The sequence below is a fragment of the Triticum urartu genome, chromosome 7 (assembly GCF_003073215.2).
Source record: "Triticum urartu cultivar G1812 chromosome 7, Tu2.1, whole genome shotgun sequence".
In the NCBI taxonomy this organism is placed as follows: domain Eukaryota; kingdom Viridiplantae; phylum Streptophyta; class Magnoliopsida; order Poales; family Poaceae; genus Triticum; species Triticum urartu.
The window spans coordinates 160,572,993-160,589,604 of NC_053028.1; the positions used below are offsets into that span (position 1 = coordinate 160,572,993).

At 44.2% G+C, this 16,612-nt stretch overlaps 2 protein-coding genes across 3 annotated transcripts; one reads left to right on the forward strand and one right to left on the reverse strand.

The window, feature by feature from the left end:
- Nucleotides 1-8,719: 8,719 nt before the first annotated feature.
- On the forward strand, nucleotides 8,720-12,020 carry LOC125521181 (F-box/LRR-repeat protein At3g03360-like). 2 transcript variants are annotated; one of them, XM_048686233.1, is made up of 5 exons: nucleotides 8,720-8,866; nucleotides 9,205-9,355; nucleotides 10,041-10,877; nucleotides 11,008-11,166; nucleotides 11,386-12,020. In XM_048686233.1, the coding sequence occupies exons 2-5, from the start codon at nucleotides 9,251-9,253 to the stop codon at nucleotides 11,569-11,571; spliced, it is 1,287 nt and encodes a 428-aa protein (XP_048542190.1). In that variant the 5' UTR covers nucleotides 8,720-8,866; nucleotides 9,205-9,250; the 3' UTR covers nucleotides 11,572-12,020. The 2 variants fall into 2 exon arrangements, with proteins under 2 accessions (XP_048542190.1, XP_048542189.1); XM_048686232.1 differs by having other exon boundaries at nucleotides 8,720-9,355.
- A 1,445-nt stretch (nucleotides 12,021-13,465) lies between these two features.
- Nucleotides 13,466-14,907, reverse strand: LOC125525478 (NAC domain-containing protein 20-like). The gene has a single exon (XM_048690475.1). It carries the CDS (start codon nucleotides 14,845-14,847, stop codon nucleotides 13,873-13,875), a length of 975 nt encoding a protein of 324 aa, XP_048546432.1. The 5' UTR covers nucleotides 14,848-14,907; the 3' UTR covers nucleotides 13,466-13,872.
- Between the last annotated feature and the right edge of the window lie 1,705 nt (nucleotides 14,908-16,612).

Below are 16,612 nucleotides of genomic sequence, written 5' to 3' on the forward strand. Positions count from 1 at the left end.
GATAATGTCAAGACAGATTATTTTCCTAGACTTTGAAATATTAGTACTCAAAACATGCGACCACTTTGAACTACGGTCACATCTATTTAGGAAAGATGGTAAGATTTTTACTATTTGTCCTCAATGCATCTTTTGCATATATTATTTTTTAAGCTAAACTTCATTGCTAAGTATGTTACGACGATGTTCTTCAACAGAGACTCCCAATGATAGTTGTGCCTCATTGGACCAAGACATCCTACATTGCACTTTAGTGCATTTAAGATTTCTCGAAGCGAGCAAGTCTTAATAGTCACAGACTGGAGCAAAATTGTGAAGGATCGCAGCAGAGAAGTACTAGGGGGCAGCAATCAGAAGCGCGGCCCACAGTTAGGAGACAGGTTTATCTGCATGCTCCAATATGATGAAGCAGGAGTGCTACACATGTTCTATGCTATTTTACCCGAGAGAGAGAGAGAGAGTAGTAGGAGTGATTAGCTAGCTAGAATGAGTTAGAAGATGATGATGTGCTACACTATGACTATGATAATTAAATAGCTAGTGTTGGTGGTAAGGACTATGATGATTATTATTAGCTAGTGTTGGTGGTAATTAGATAGCTACACTATGACTATGATGATTAAATAGTGTTGGTGGTAATGACTATGATGATTATTAGCTAGTGTTGTTGGTGATGATATGATGCAAGAGTTTTTATATTAATATGATGATAATGATGATGATGATGATGATGATGAGTTTCACTTGATCACTTAGGATCTATCCATTTGAAACTAATCCGCGGTTCTTTCACCTAGTGATTTAATAACTCATTATAATGTAAAAACAATCTCTAAACTGCTACTGTATGAAAACTTGCTACTGTATAAAGGTGTATGAATACGACATAAAATAAAAAAGAAATAAAATTCGAAATAATAATAGTAGCGCAGGCAGTGAGACACGCTACTAGTAATTACCAGTAGCGCCTTTTACAGGAAGCGCTACTACTGAATAGATATAGCAGTAGCGCGGGTAAACCAATCCTACTGCTAACCTTTAGCTATAGCGCCGTAGCAGTAGCGCGGTCACACACGCTACTGCTAGGCCAAAAACCCGCGCTACTGCTAGGATTTTCCCTAGTAGTGTATATCGATGCCTGGGTGTAGTGGAAAATGAGCAAGGGTGTTCGCGTTTGACTCGACGAGTGCGAAGGGTAAGGAAGCTAGCCAAGCTTAGGAGGATCCGCTTAAGTAGCAAGAACATAGGGTCCCTGACATGTAAAATTTGGGAGCTAGCTGATACAGCGGTGAGGAAGGTGTTGATATCCTTTGCTTACAATAAACCAAATGGAGGGAACACAAGGTGTAGGGGTGGAGTATATCGGCTTCATGTTGTGATACAATGGGGTGGCTGCAAATAGAAATGAAGTAGGCATCGGATTATCTGGGTCAAACTAGTAGTTGGGGATTTAGTTCTTAATGTTATGAGCGTGTATGCCCCGCAAGTTCCTCATTAGAAAAAAACTTTACTCATCGTGATTTCATCTAGTTTGTCATCAAGGGGAGGGAATTTGATGTCTCCGACCGGAGTGATGTTGCGTTGAAGGTCCTTTTTGAAATTTGCAAGAAAAGAATCCAAATCCTCCTCATCACGCTGCTTCTCAAGCGCCTCATAAGCCTCCCCCCGCTGCTTTTTGTGCGCTTCATAGGCTTGGCGATGTTCCTTCGGTAATTCATCAAGATCGAGCTTAACGATGTTATCAACATCAACTTATGAGGGCTTAGGGAGATTATACATGATTGCCAATGATTCTTGACATTTCGCCCCCAACGGAGTCGTCAAAAAGTGTGTTCGCTCACACCGAAGGAGAACCGGCTAGAAGCGAGGAACACAGGCAATCTGACGGGCACTTTTATAGACTAGAAGTCCCATACGTCCGGGAGGGACTCCGTCGGGACGCGTGGCGGCTATGGACTTCCCTAGGTCGATTCGCTTGCCCTTAGAGCCTCGAGGATTGCTGCTCCCTAAGACGGAGAACGAACCAAGAACAAGAGAGAAATAACGAAGGAGAGACGTAAAAATTATGATAAAAAGTAGTATATTGATTTGTCTATTGTGTGTTGTTTAGTCTGCTGTCACCTCTCATCTATTCATGTGGCTGTTGGACTTTCCTTTCCGTACAAGAAAAGAACTAAAAATTCCGTTCGAAACATCTAAAACCCTAACCTAACTTGGAAAAGAATCTTTTGCAATTTTGCGGATCCATTTGGAGCCTCCTAGTGGTTTCATTCGGTCTCACCAAGTGAAAGTGGTCAATTCTCTGCACTCTTTTCTATTCCATTCGAAACCTTTGAGTTGTTTCGGTCGATCTCACCGAGTGAACCGATTGCCTCATGGCAGATTTTCTGACATTCACTCGGTCTTATCAAGCCAAATCTATTCGGTATGTCCGAAGTGACTCTGCATCTTCTGTCCCTGACCTTATTTTGTCTCTATAGGTTGCATATGACATCGGATTGGGATGATCCAACTATCAAAATCGTTCGTTCGATGATACCAAACTTTTCCGTGTTGAACACTTTACCATTTGACGCCATCTTAGTTGGGTTTTCTGCCTTGCCATAACGTGCCGTCAACATACATTGCGTTGTTGTCGTAACTTTTGCTTCCGAGCTCCGTTTTGGGCCATCTTCATATCCATCTTGATCTTTCTGAAAAGGGTCATACAATGATGACTTCCAATCATAAGTTTGAATTAATTTTGATATAGCTTAAGCTACCTTTTACGATTGTGTCACTTTTGAGCGTCAAAAGATGGCTTATGAACCAAGTTCATAAGTCAATGAGAATTGTAGAACTTCATCTTATTGGATATCCTGACATACCTCCTTGCACACGTAAAACAGGTGAAACAGGAGATTAAGAACCAAGAAGCAACCCCGGGTCGTGTCCAAGAGCACATGCTGGACCCAGGTTGCTCCTGTGTTTCTATGTAGCTGAAGACGGCATCTTGGTTCTGTTTCGCGGCGACTTGCATCATCACTCCGAGCTATTTCATGCTCTGCGTCATAACCTCCTCCGAGTTGCTTCAGGAAGCAGTACCCTACAGTTTGGACCAAATGGAAATGGGATGAAGATAAGGACCAAAATAGAAGGATTTCGTCATAGAATAGATAATCGAAAAGCAGTGAATAAACAATGCAACACCCTATTATGACAAAGCATGGGGCCAATCAGGAAACAGAGAACAAGAGTTTCAGAAGCACCTACAAGAATTTTTAAACACTTAAGAATTAGTTTTCTAATTTTTGTTTTCGAGAGAGGAAAAGAGAGACCATTCTTTTAAGTCATATAAGTCAGAAGGGCAAGTAATGTGGCAAAGTTGCCCATGCTTAAGATAGGTTGTTCCACATATACTTGCTTAAGTTGGCTCAAACGAGAGTACAGAGCAAACCTCACCAAACTGTTTCAGAGTTGATTCATATCATACAGAAACAAATGTGAGCGCAACCAACTCTTTTTGTTTTGGGAATGCAACCAACTCACAACATCATAGCGACACAACATGCCTAAAACTAAATGGATCACAAGCTCAGAATCCCATAGAACTGAACCAAGTCACTACCAAATGTTTGTAGTTTTTTTTCGATAAAGGGTGAATTTTATTGACTCAAAATGAAGCATCACGAGGATACAAACACAATGAACACACCCGACATCTGCATAGCTAGAATGCACACATTTTGTAATGGCCCATGAATCAAAATTGACCAGGACCATGAGATAAGCTCTAAGAGCATCTACAACTGGACCCCTCAAACCCGTCTCAGACGCCCGAGCAGGCCGCTCGGTCACTGCCCGGTCACGATTTTTTAATCTAGACGGGCCTCTCAGACGGTCCTCAAACGCCCGGGCTGACTGGCACCCCCCATATCCAACCAAATATGGGGCGGATATGGGGCGCCCGGGCGCGCCGAGCATGTCGGACTGACGAAGGGGTCCCAGCCAGAAACGCCCTCAAAACTCGGCGGTCCGAAACTCGTCTTCTTCACCGGACTGGTGACGCCGCGTGGCGCAGCTCCGGCGGGCCATGTAGGAGGATGAGCCGAAGCCCTCATACCCGCCCGTCTAGCCGGCGCCCGGCACCGTCGCCGTGGACATTTCCGACGACCAAGAGTAGCTAGGGTAGTACGTAGATGTAGTATGTAAGATTACTTTTGCATGTTTTGTATGGATCTAAAAGATGAAATATGAGAAAGACGGATGCAAAGTGGCTAATTAAGGCATGCCGGGTCAGTGTCCGCAGACGCGGCTGTGGACGTTTGACGGGCCGGATTTCAATGAGTTGCAGCATACATACAGACTAGAACTTGATGCGCGCTTCACTGCGCCGATTTCGTTGTCACGTTTATTGTGTAGGTTTTTTAATCATTTCATTATAGTCGATGTTTGTTGTACAGTGTGGTGTTTGTTTTCATAGGCCAGTAGTGTGGCTAGCTTGATCCTCTTTTTTTTTACTGGACATGAAATTTTAGTGCAAGAGAGGTGAGAGGCTGTGTGGTTCTTGCGTTTCTGCATTTATGATATTCACTGTCACATGATACGCGAGTGTGAACCAGTGTTGCGGCTGTACATGTGACACATGACCTAGAGAAATCTACCCGCATGCCACACACCCAATGGCTTGATCTAAGCGACTGGAACAACGAATGTTCTCTTACAACCGAGATCCACACGTCCAATCTAGTACGATGCACCGAAGACCTCCCGTTCTAGGGAGCTTAGTATATTTAGAGATATGTGCAAGCAACAGATTTCTTATATATGCATGCAAAAGAACAAAGTCCAAAACCAACAGATCATATATAAGCAGGATCATGCTTCTTTCTATATGCACACAAAAGGATTATTGTTGTGTTCTGGGGTAATGATTCAAGACAGGAGTAAGCTTGTATGTAGAAAATCATAAAATGATGCATACTTCTGATCATATACGTATACAGAGAACGACATGAAAAAGAGAAGGACATGAAAACATATATACTTTTATAGTTGTAGATATTCAGACCTTCATGCACTCAGCCGATTTTCTTCAGGAAATTCCACCAGGTTTACCAACCTCTGTCTTTGTTAGCCTCCATCCATGCTTGAAGCTGTTAGGGAAAAGACCCCAACAGAAAGGCACGCAATGAAAACATAAAGAAACGATGATCAAGAAAGAATAGACCTGCACCTTGAATCAAAAACTTTGCAAGAACAATTTTAGTACTAACATAATTTTGTTTTACAATAACCAATAAGAAGGCAATAAATTATTGTGAAGCGAGTAAAAAAATATTTCCATGAAATCATCAGATAATTAGAGCTCTAAACAAAGAAGGGAAGTCAATCCTCATCAACCTCAGACTGCACGTAATACTCTAGTGGGTTCATATCAAATTTGAAATGTTCACAGCACAATGAAAATAAAAACAGTCCAAAAAGACATAAGTAGAACAGTTCACTTGGAGGTGAAGAAAATTTGAAAATAATATAGTCCAAACTTTTTGTGCTCGTGAAGTTGTGATATTCACCAGTAGCTTACATCTTTCTCCTAGCTAGAGAACTGAAGCTAGCCGAAAGAAAATGCATGTTCAATAGACATGGGGGATTCAAAGACCATGTGAAGAAAAACAAATACATCAGGAAACATAATCCACAAAGCAAAGCAGTTCCTCAAAAAAAAAAAGCAGAAGAGAATTCTAGAAGTTCAAATACCACTGGCCATTTTTATTTGTTCTTCTTATTTTGTAGCTCATTTTATTTCTTGTAGGCAACCCTTTTCCTTGTCAGTTCCTTATTTTGAGCCACACTATTCCATCATATTATCTAAAATACTGAATAATTCAGATACCAACTGATGTCAACTTCAATGCCTTTCTTTAACACGTGAAGGAGACCGAGACGCACATCTGAAGGAGACCCTGAAGGAGATATAGAGGTACCTTGATCAGTGAAGTCTATACACATGTTATGATCTAAATAGTTGACAACATGAACTGATTTGAGTAAACTAAATCGCTCAAAGGCCCAATTCAGTTGCAAAGAAATCCAAGGCATAGAAATCATATCATTATTTCTTGCATACTATGAACGGGTAAACAATTTTTGAGAAAATTAATAGTTATAGGCCTGTATCAGGAGAGTAGTTGTTTATCTCTTAAATGCCGGAGCACGGACATGCTACAATGCATAACAATTATGCAGCAAAACTCGGTTCATGATACATGCCCGTCATCACTATCCTTGCTAGCGTCAACCATGTTGATAATAGCTCGTTTCGGTCATTTCTTGTAGTATGAATTTGGTCACAAAGTCATCCTTCAAAATTGTAGCATCATAAATTTATACATATTTTTTGTTCTGAGCAATGGATGAATATTATAAACCTATTTATAAGCATCAATAATTCGATACCGAAGCACCAATTTAGGGATCCCCGTTCATACATGCATCATGAGAGAATCGGCCATTTGGGGTTAGCTACAGGATGAAGAAGACAAAACTTGAATATGAAAAGTATGTAGTCTAGTCGACCAGAGTTGCCTCGGTGCCGAAGAACCACTACCAAGTACAAAATTTGGCATGGTTAGGATTGGTCAGTCAATCTTAATCCCAATCAACCCGGCCGGCCAATCTTAAATCCACTCTAACTCCAACATGGGTACCTCCATCCACACGAACACAACAGCCATAGGAAGAAAGCACAGCAGGACGCCTCACAGGGGTCAATACCCGAAATCGCTAATTAAGGAGTACTCATTGCAAAGAACACTCCACTTTGCTAGGTTGCGACATGCAGCGCGTCATTTGTCGCAACCTGAGAGTTTTCTCTTTTTTCATAGATCCATTTATTCAAAATGTTTTATCTCTTACACCGTGCGTCCAAATCTCGAACCGTTTTCACCATTGAATTCCTCGCGTCGAGATCTTCAAAACTAGATCCCATGTTGATAAGTTTTGATGAACTTTTTTTTCACGAAAAAACCGGACGAAAAAAATCAGGCGAAAAAACCGAACCAGGAGCACGGTTTTTTCCCCTTTCCGAAAGAGGCACGCCCGTGCCTCTCGTGGAAGCAAAACCGTGACTCTCGTGGAAGGAAAAAAACAGAAAACGTGTTTTTTTTCGTTTCCGAGAGGCACGGCCGTGACTCTTGCGAAAGCACAACCGTGCCTCTCACGAAAACAAAACCGTGACTCTCACGAAAGAAAAAAAAAACAGAAAACGTGTATTTTTTTCCCTTTCCGAGAGGCACGACCGTGACTTTCGCGTAAGCACAACCGTGCCTCTCGTGGAAGCAAAACCGTGACTCTCGTGAAAGAAAAAAAAAACAGAAACGTGTTTTTTTTTCCGTTTCCAAGAGGCACGGCCGTGACTCTCGCGAAAGCAAAACCGTGACTCTCGCGAAAGAAAAAAAATAGAAAATGCGTATTTTTTTCCCTTTCGAGAGGCACGGCCGTGACTTTCGCGTAAGCACAACCGTGCCTCTCGCGGAAGCAAAACCATGACTCTCACGAAAGAAAAAAAAACAGAAAACGTGTTTTGTTTTTCACTTTCCGAGAGGCACGGCCGTGACTCTCACGAAAGTACGACCGTGCCTCTCGCGGAAGCAAAACCGTGACTCTCGCGAAAGAAAAAGAACAGAAAACATGTTTTTTTCGTTTCCGAAAGGCACGGCCGTGACTCTCGATAAAGCACAACCGTGCCTCTCGTGGAATAAAAACCGTGACTTTCGCGAAAGGAAAAAAAAAGAAAACGTGTTTTTTTCGCGCAATTTTTTTTCGATTTTTTTGATCGAAAAGTTAAGAAAAATCGGGGGAAAACCAAAACGTCAAAAAAATCCGGAAAAAAACCGTTTAAAAAGCCGAAAACGCGTGCGAAAAAATAAAAAAACAATCTGAAGGGAGCGTCCAGAGCGCGAGTGGCGAATGGCTGAGAGCGCGCCAAGTGACGCTGATCGTTGCGAGGCTTCTGAAGGAGTGCTCGTTAACTAGTTGCTCCCATCTCTGTCCATGCTACAACACAGCGGCCATGACAGCCCACGAGACCTAGCGCCCAATCCATCATACCCGGCCACAACCCACAGATCGGCGAAACCCTAGCCCGCATAACACAGCACTGCCGGCCACAGAACACCGATCAAAACCCTAACCCGCGCACCAGCGGCGGCACCCGAAAGGAACCAGCAGAAAATCGATTGTCGACGGGAAAGAAGAGGGCGCGAGAGAAGCACCCACCATGCCGCCGACTGACCGAGAGAAGGAGCACACCAAACGAAGGAGCGCGCCACTGCCGGCAAATCTCCCCACGCACATCGGAACACGGAAGCGACGCCAGAGAAACGCCAGAGCAGAAGGAACCAGCGACACCTAGGATAAAAGAGGCCCCGCACGCCACAAGTCAAGCCCTCTTCTTCTTAATCAATGAAAATGGCAAATCTTTTGCCTCGTTTCAAAAAAAAAAGAACCGACCATACCCAAAACAGGGCCCACATACCGCCTAAACACCCTCGATGCACCGCCTAAACAGAGAACACAAGGTTCAGAACATCGATAACACGCGCAACAACATCAACTCTAGTAGCTTGCATGAACAAGTGGATTTATTGCCTGTTTTTAAGTTTTCTTCTTTTTTCGCGATTTGGACCCACCTGTCATTTTTCCTTGGCGAAATTTGCCTATTTTCCCTGTGCTGCTCCTCAGAAAAAAGAGAAATGACCCCGCCCCATGTTTTGAAAAAAAAAAGAGAAAGAAATTACCCCGCCGCCGCCGCGCGCCGCTGCATCTTGCCGTCCACCGCTCAACCGCCCGGCGCGCGAGCCACCGTTCCGCCTGCCGCATCCAGGTCTGTTCCCGCTTGCTGGTGGACGTTCCGTCCGTCGCGCCCGGCCATCTCTCTAGTTTGACCTCCTGTGCTATTCTCCCCCCTTCCCTCCAGTGTCCTCTAGTTTGACCTATTCCGGCGTCGTTCCGTAATAGTAGATCTGCGCTTCCTTCTCCGAATCGGAGAGGAATCTGGAACGTACTATATAGGCAGCCAGCTGCGGTGTAATCGGTTCGAGGGAGAGATAAAGTGCACTCCTTGAGTCCTGCTTTAATTAAACTCATCCTTCCCTGGGAGTTTTAGGTTTTCCCTCCTTGTATAAGCTACACATCTATCCTGTATAAGCTACCCTGTTGCAGATTGGGGAACATCACAGCGGTCACTGGTCAGTGATCTGAAAATCAAATGGGCAAGAGATGGGTTATGGAGATGAGCCCCCAAGAAGCACGTAGATTCAAGCTCCGACGCCACAACAGCAGGCCCAAGACGCGTCTGGACAATCTCCCCGAGGTATGGCTTTTCCTGTGGTACATACACTAGGTCAACAAATGACATTGCTAAGGAAAAGGCAGGAATCCTTAGTATTATTCGCTGTTAAGTTACAGAGACTCTTCGATTTTCTTTCCTATTCTTGTGAAAGTTTTTAACGATCGCACACGCCAGCACCCTGGATATGCTCAAGAATACTCTCAAAATTAACATTATGAAACTTAAAAGGCCCATAGCGCGCATGCTGAAGCAAGAATTAAATATGCAAAATTGTTTTTATGAAGGTGCCCTTGGATCAGTAAACGGCAGTCACCTGCAAGGCATTGATTTGACCTCCAAAATCTCGTGGCCCTTGAATAGATGAAAACCAACAGATTGATATGATCCGCACGGTAAAATGGAATGACATACCCAAAATTTAAGAAACTCATGCGTCAATTTTTTTTGAAGAAACTCAATGGTAGTACGGATGATGATCGTTTTTCATCCAAATATCATTAACTTTAGACTTCATTTAATGTGTGGTTTTAAGAACAAGTAGTTTAGGAAAACTGCACCTAGGCAATTTCTATCAGATTTTTTTTTTGTAGAACATGTATATTTTAGGGGTAAAAGAATGATGCCGATTCTGTTCTCGCACGATTTTCATTCGCTGAGCATTCTATTATTCAAAGCACTATTTTCTCATCTATACTATATTCTTCAGGATGTGATACAAAAGATACTATCGCGCTTGCCTCTAAAGGAGGTGGTGCAGATAAGCACACTGTCGAGTGGGTGGAGACATGTCTGGAGGTACCACCCAGATCTAATCTTCAGTGTTGAAAAATTGTTTGATGGCAAGGACAAGGAGGACCAAGAATTTGTTACTAGTGTCAATGATATCCTGAAGGATCACTACTGTACTGCTGTGAACAAGTTTAAGGTGAATTATGGACTCTCTGAAGAACACGGTGATGATCTTGATGGATGGCTCAGTTTTGCTGTTCTATCGAAGGCAAAGAACGTTGTTCTTGATCTACGCCCTCCACCCAAATGCCCGGACGATGTCTACAACTTCCCTCTGCATCTTTTTGATGATCGAAACAGCTCATGTGTGCTGTCTCTCCGACTTGTCTTAGTGTGCCTAAGGCCAGCTCTGAATTTCTGTGGCTTTGCAAACCTTCGATCACTCAAATTGCATAGGGTTTATGTATCGAAGGGCCTCCATTGCATGCTCCCACACTGTGCTGTCCTTGAGTGGTTAAGTCTAACAGACTGTTTCATGCCTTCCTTCACCATGTCTGAGCCACTAGACCACCTGCAGTATGCTTGTATTCAGAATTGCAGCCTACAAAGCATGGAACTGCATGCACCAAATCTCACAGTATTCAATTATTCAGAGCAGGATGTGCCGATTGTGCTTGGCAAATTCCACAAGCTGACAAAGGCAAAAATTGAAGTATTATCAGATTCTGACAATCTAGACTACACTTTTAGTCATCTTGTTCGGGCTATGTCTAATGTGGAGGAAATCTCCCTTAGAATTCATATCCAAAATGAGGTTGGTTTCATTTTGAGCACTTTCTGAGTAATTATAACTAAGACAATAGCTATGTCTGCTTCTCTGTTACTGCACCAGCTTCTTGCAACTTTAGAACCTGGTGCTCATTAATATTTATATTTATTTCCAGGCACGACAGTTCATGACAGACAGTCGGTGTGATTTTATTAATCTGAGGCATCTCAGTATAGAGGTTTTGGTGGACGGAGATCCAGGTTGTTCAAGTGGGATTCTTCGTTTGGCTTCTCTATTGGAACTAACTCCCTCTCTTGAAGTGTTCAATTTGCATGTGAGTTACAGTCTTAAGTTTGCTTGTACGTGCTTTTTGTTGTTTTTGCTTTCTCCTTTATCCTCTGGGCATACCATTTGTATGAAGCTCTTAATCTATAGACCCCCCCCCCCCCCCCCCCCCCCCCCCCCCCAAGACGGCATCTATTATGGTTATGAAAGTGATTGGACATTGAAGAGCTTTACACCAGAATGATGGGAATATTTTTGGCCCTTGCAGATGTTTAATTCTAGCCTGCGATACAATGGTGGTGGTGCTGCCACGAAGACTTCAGAGCGCAAACTCAGCCATCTCAAGAGGGTATACATGTCAGGATTTGCTGATCTCCGGGGCCAGTTGGAGCTTGCGTGGTATATCCTCCAGCACGCCACCGCTCTGAGTGCATGGTCATTGATCCTGGTGTGAAGACTCGTTTCGGCTCGCACCATGCATTTGAGGGTGGGCAGCTGTTCCGGGATCTCCTGGCAAAATACTTGCTTCTACCCAAATTTCCAGAGGTCCTGACTGTTTTGAGGGCACCACAGCCAGGGCATCGGTGACCTGGACGGCCATTCTTCCAGCTGGGCTGGTTTATTTTAGGGAAAAGTATAATTTCTGTCCTTCAACTCTTTCAAAAGTATAGAAACCGCCTCTCAACTTCAGAATCAGCAAAATTTAGTCCCTCAACTTTTAAAACCGGATAAGTTATGGTCCGGTCCTGGGCATCGAACGTGGTGGAGCCGCTTGCTTCTGCTCCTCGACTGGCCAATTGCTGATGTGGCCGGGCCGCAGCGGGATCTCGGCATGTAAATTAGTTGAAGCATATGCTAACAAGCAGTGATGCATACGTGCTTATAAGACATGTGGTTGAGATACAGTTTGGTTGGCTACTTGATCTCTACGATATACACAGCCTGTACAATTTTCTATACAAGACAATCTAACTCAACCGGCCCACGAGATCAAGGTACAACACACGCAGGAAAAATATCAGATGCTCCCATCCTTTGGGTGCTCCACATGCTTCAACTTCAAAAAAAATCAATTTTAAATGTTTTAAAAAAATTCTGAAAAAATATGAACGTCCACAAGGAATGTGATTACAAGTCCTAAAAATTTCAGGTTCGTGAGAGAGTTCCTCAATGTTATGTGGTTCACAACAGCAACTTTTTAGTCTCGTAGCCCTCCCTGGCAGTGGATCGAGGGCGCCCGTGCGCGTCGTCGAGAAGGCGATGCAGGGGGTCGATAGCCAATATGGACAGGATGGGCGACAGGGGTGTGATGCTAAAAATAAGAAAGATTTCAAAGTCTAGGTTCGGTGGCTTATGAACCAGGCTCATAATCTCCTGCGAGTCGCTTCAGGAAGCAATACCCTACATTTAGGACCAAATGAAATTAGGATGAAGATGCGGATCAAAACAAAAGGATTTTGTCACAAAATAAACAGCGGAAAAGCAACACCTATTGTAACTATAACAAAGAGTCGGGCCAATTGGGAAACGAAGAAGACAAGACACCAACAGTGAAGAGTTACATAAGCATAGCATTACTATCTCTATTCCTAAATGTAAGACGTTTTTGCCGTTCAAATTGAACCGTAAAGAACAGATGTGTAGTTTTTAATTTTATTTTTGAGAGAGGAAAAGAGAGGCATATACCTTTACTGCGACAGAGTTACAACTTCGATAACAGGTGCAAGAACAACAACTTGTTCCATAGTACTTTCTTCAGTAGCATGCCACTTGCACTTGTTCCATAGTACGAACTACGAAAGCTTGCATTTGTCGAGGATTCTGATCAGACTAACTGAAAGTCTGAAACTAAGAATTCTCAACCAAATAAGATTCAGAAAGAGAGTTCCTCAACTTCTAATTCAGGTGCAATCGTTTGGACCGAAGGTTTGGATGTGTTGGCCAGTTGTTGCTGGTAATATAACGTTGGCTAAGAACCATTCTTTCAAGTCATAAGTTAGAAGGGCTCGTGTTTTAAACTGCTAGAGTTGCGCATGCTTAAGCTGGCTCAAATGAGAGTACGGAGCAAACCTCATCAAACTGTTTCAGAGTTGATTCATACAGAAACAAATGTGAGTGCAACCAACTCACAACATCACATGGACGCAAGATAGTGCTACATGCCTAAAACTAAAACCATGAGGTAAGCTCCATGTTCAGACTAAAAAGTTTGGAACTGAGAGAAACTGTGCAAAATATATATGAGTTGCAGCATACACAAGGTTCAGAACATCAATAACAGGCGCAACAACATCAACAAGTGGAGCAAATTGCTCAGAGGTTCAGAATCCGTGGCAATCGTACAAGGACGGATTAATGTACCGGCGACTGAGAATCCTCATATACACTTGAATACACTAAGAATTTCAACATCAGATTCAGCATACAGTTGAAGACGAGAAGAAGTCGTTGTGTCCCCCAAGCGGTCCAGCCTGAAGATTGGCCGCGGCGTTCTCCTTCTCCAGCGCCTCTTCGGCCCGCCACGCTGCTTCAAATGGATCGGAGAAGCTCGGCCGCGAGCTGAACAAGTGGTCGTGTCCCTGAAGCGATGGAGCCTGAAGATCGGCTGCGGCATTGTACTTCTCGAGTGCCTCGTCAGCCTGCCACTGTGCTTCAGGTGGATGGGAGAAGATCGGCGGCGGCTTGTCTTGGACCATGGAAGAGCTATTGTTCGTCGAGACGGCCTGCCGCTCCTACTCTGCTGCTGCTTCATCCATTATAGCAAAAAGCGTCTCCATGTCGAGCGCCTCTTCGGTCTGACACTCTGCTTCAAATGGAGCGTGAAGACTGGAAGTCCCCATGATTTCTTCTTCAGCATCAGCGAAAAGCTTTTGCGGCTCCTGTGGTTCACAATTCTGTTCGATGCTGTTTCTTGCTTGGACCGGGAGAGTTTCCTCCACTTGTGCCTCCCCGAGAAGTTCTTCCATTGTGCAAGAGAGCCACTGTGCCAGGCCATGTCGTCCTCAGCTTCAGGTATGGGCTCAGCCGGCAAGGAGACCGGTGCTGCAGCGGCGAACGACGATGCGGCAGGTGCCGAGACGGGTACGGCAACTCGCATCTTCTTCATGGGTTGCGGCGGATGAGGGTCGGCGGCGGCACCCGGGCCCGGCGCTGGCCTCTTTCCAACGTGCTCTGGTTGCGGCGCCGGTTGTGGCATGGGCTCCGCTCTTCCTTGACGCTTGTACGCGGCCGATTCACGGCGGGCCTCCTCAGGAGCGTGCTGGGACAAGTGAATCTTGCAGAAGACCTTCTCCTCGTCGGCGACGACGGCCTCTGGCGGCGGCAGGAGCCGGTACTCCTCCATGACCCAGCCGGTGGACTTGCCCTTCTTCTTGAAGGACAGGTTCTTCCTCTCGCCGACGTCGACTCCCGCGTGCGTGACGACCGTGGTCGTGTTGACGGTCCAGGTCCCGCCGCCGGCTTTGCGCGCGCAACGGGTGGTCCTTCCCTTCTTGCGCTTGCACGTGGTGAAGAAGAAGCGGTCGCCGCTGCTCTCCGCCTGCGGCACCGGCGTGTAGCGGGCGGCGAGATCCTTGGGCTCGCAGTCGTAGACGTCGGCGTCGTGGATGAGCTTCTCGGCGCCGTGCGTCTCGCCGGCGATGAGGCGTGGCAGGTAGTAAGTGACGGCCTCCACCTCCGTAGGGTTCAAGCGGTAGTGCTGGAAGACTTCGTGGACGTTGAGCCCTTCCATGCCGGCCGGCGGCTGCTCTGCTGCTTCTAGTTCTAGATGGGAGGGGGTCGATCGATTCGTCGCCGGCGATTTGGAAGATTGGTGGCGATTGGTTTGAGACGCATACGCGCAGGGCGTAGTTGTATTTGAGAGATACTCGCGTCCGGTTACCAAACGGAGCTCTTCTGATGCCGATCCGTTTGAAACTCGGCAGCTCGACTTTGGTGGCAAACTCTACTACGCTCTTCCGTTTGTGTATTTGATTTGAAATCGGAATCCGACTTTGTGCATTATTCGTTTGTTGAAACGGAATTTTTGCTTGATTGCTATGCTCATGAGACTTCCGCAAGGTACCTTTGCTTGTATTGAATCCTTGTTCATTTCAGAGATAATAAGGCCAAGTTTGTTGGTTGACAGAAATCTTTATTTTCTCATCCAGCAATTGTAGTCTGACTGTGAGTTTTGTTCAGCAGCTCGCTTGAAAAACATACACGGTCCGACCTTTCGGTGTACAAGACACAACGAATATGGTACCTCGCCTAAGCCGGAAAGGTTTGATGGATAACGTGGGTATGATTTTCCACCGGTTTCCTTGACCTTGTTTTCCTCTGTTTTTTTTTTTTGGGAAATGGTAAATCCCGAAGTTTGAGATTTGGCCATGGCAAATCAAACTTTTTCGATGTTAATTTTAGTGGCGTGAGGATGGCAAGTTTAAAAGTTCACATGCACGACAATTTTTTGATAAAAAATACACCAAGGACGGAGTAGTCATGCTTGCCAACTAACTTGTCATCCTCGCGTCACTAAACTTGCCATAAAAAAGTTTGATTTTCCATGGTCAAATCATGTGTTCTGGCGTCATCGGGTCCTTTTATTGCGCCTTTTCTTCTTTTCATTTTTATGTTGTTCTTCATTTTGCCTCTTTTTTTGTTTCCATTTTTGTTTTACAATTTTCATGAATATTACGCTCATATACTTTTCAGAATTCATGAATATTTTTAAAAAATTTAAGTTTGTAAGTTTTTGATATTTTTAAAACTTCATGAAGAAGTTTTAAAATTGTGAACATTTTTAGAATTGATGATTTTTTTAATATTTATGAATTTATCAAATTATTGATATTTTTTATAAATCATGAAAATTATTTACAATGCATGAACAATTTTTAGTATTCAAAAAAAATTTAAATTTTGTTAGCATTTTTGTAATTCATAATATTATCTAATCTATCAAATGCACTTGCAAGTTTCTTTTGAAAAAGTGAGTGAACTTGAGTATCCGCAGCAGCCACGCATTTAGACGGGCGTATTTGTTCGTGATAGCAAACGAACGAGAACAATGGATGATGAATTGATATGTCCCCACTTTAAATGGGGCGCCTGTCGGGATGACATGTGCGCATTAACCCCCTTTCTGTATGAGCCAGTTGTCCACGTGGAGGATGGTAGCCACCAGCCAAGGCTGCTACATAAGGGCATTCTCTAGGAGGAATGCAAGACTTTGTCGACTCCGTAAGCTAGAGAAGTGTAGAGATGGTCGATTAGTAGATTGTTTACATGTCCCGTGTAGATTCAGGCACCCCAGGCTTTACACTTTATGCTTCCGGCTCGTATGTTGTGTGGAATTGTGAGCGGATAACAATTTCACACAGGAAACAGCTATGACCATGATTACGCCAAGCTATTTAGGTGAGACTATAGAATACTCAAGCTTGTGTCCCATGTCCATGTGATAACCCGAGGTGATCACCCCTATCACCATAATCCACATATGTTTACTGTATCGT

Coding starts and splice junctions, on each gene's coding strand:
- LOC125521181 (XM_048686232.1), top strand. CDS start 9,251: ATGGGCAAGAGATGGGTTATGGAGATGAGCCCCCAAGAAGCACGTAGA. Junction 10,878..11,007: donor GAATTCATATCCAAAATGAG/GTTGGTTTCATT, acceptor ATTTATTTCCAG/GCACGACAGTTCATGACAGA. Junction 11,167..11,385: donor TTGAAGTGTTCAATTTGCAT/GTGAGTTACAGT, acceptor TGGCCCTTGCAG/ATGTTTAATTCTAGCCTGCG.
- LOC125525478 (XM_048690475.1), bottom strand. CDS start 14,847: ATGGAAGGGCTCAACGTCCACGAAGTCTTCCAGCACTACCGCTTGAAC.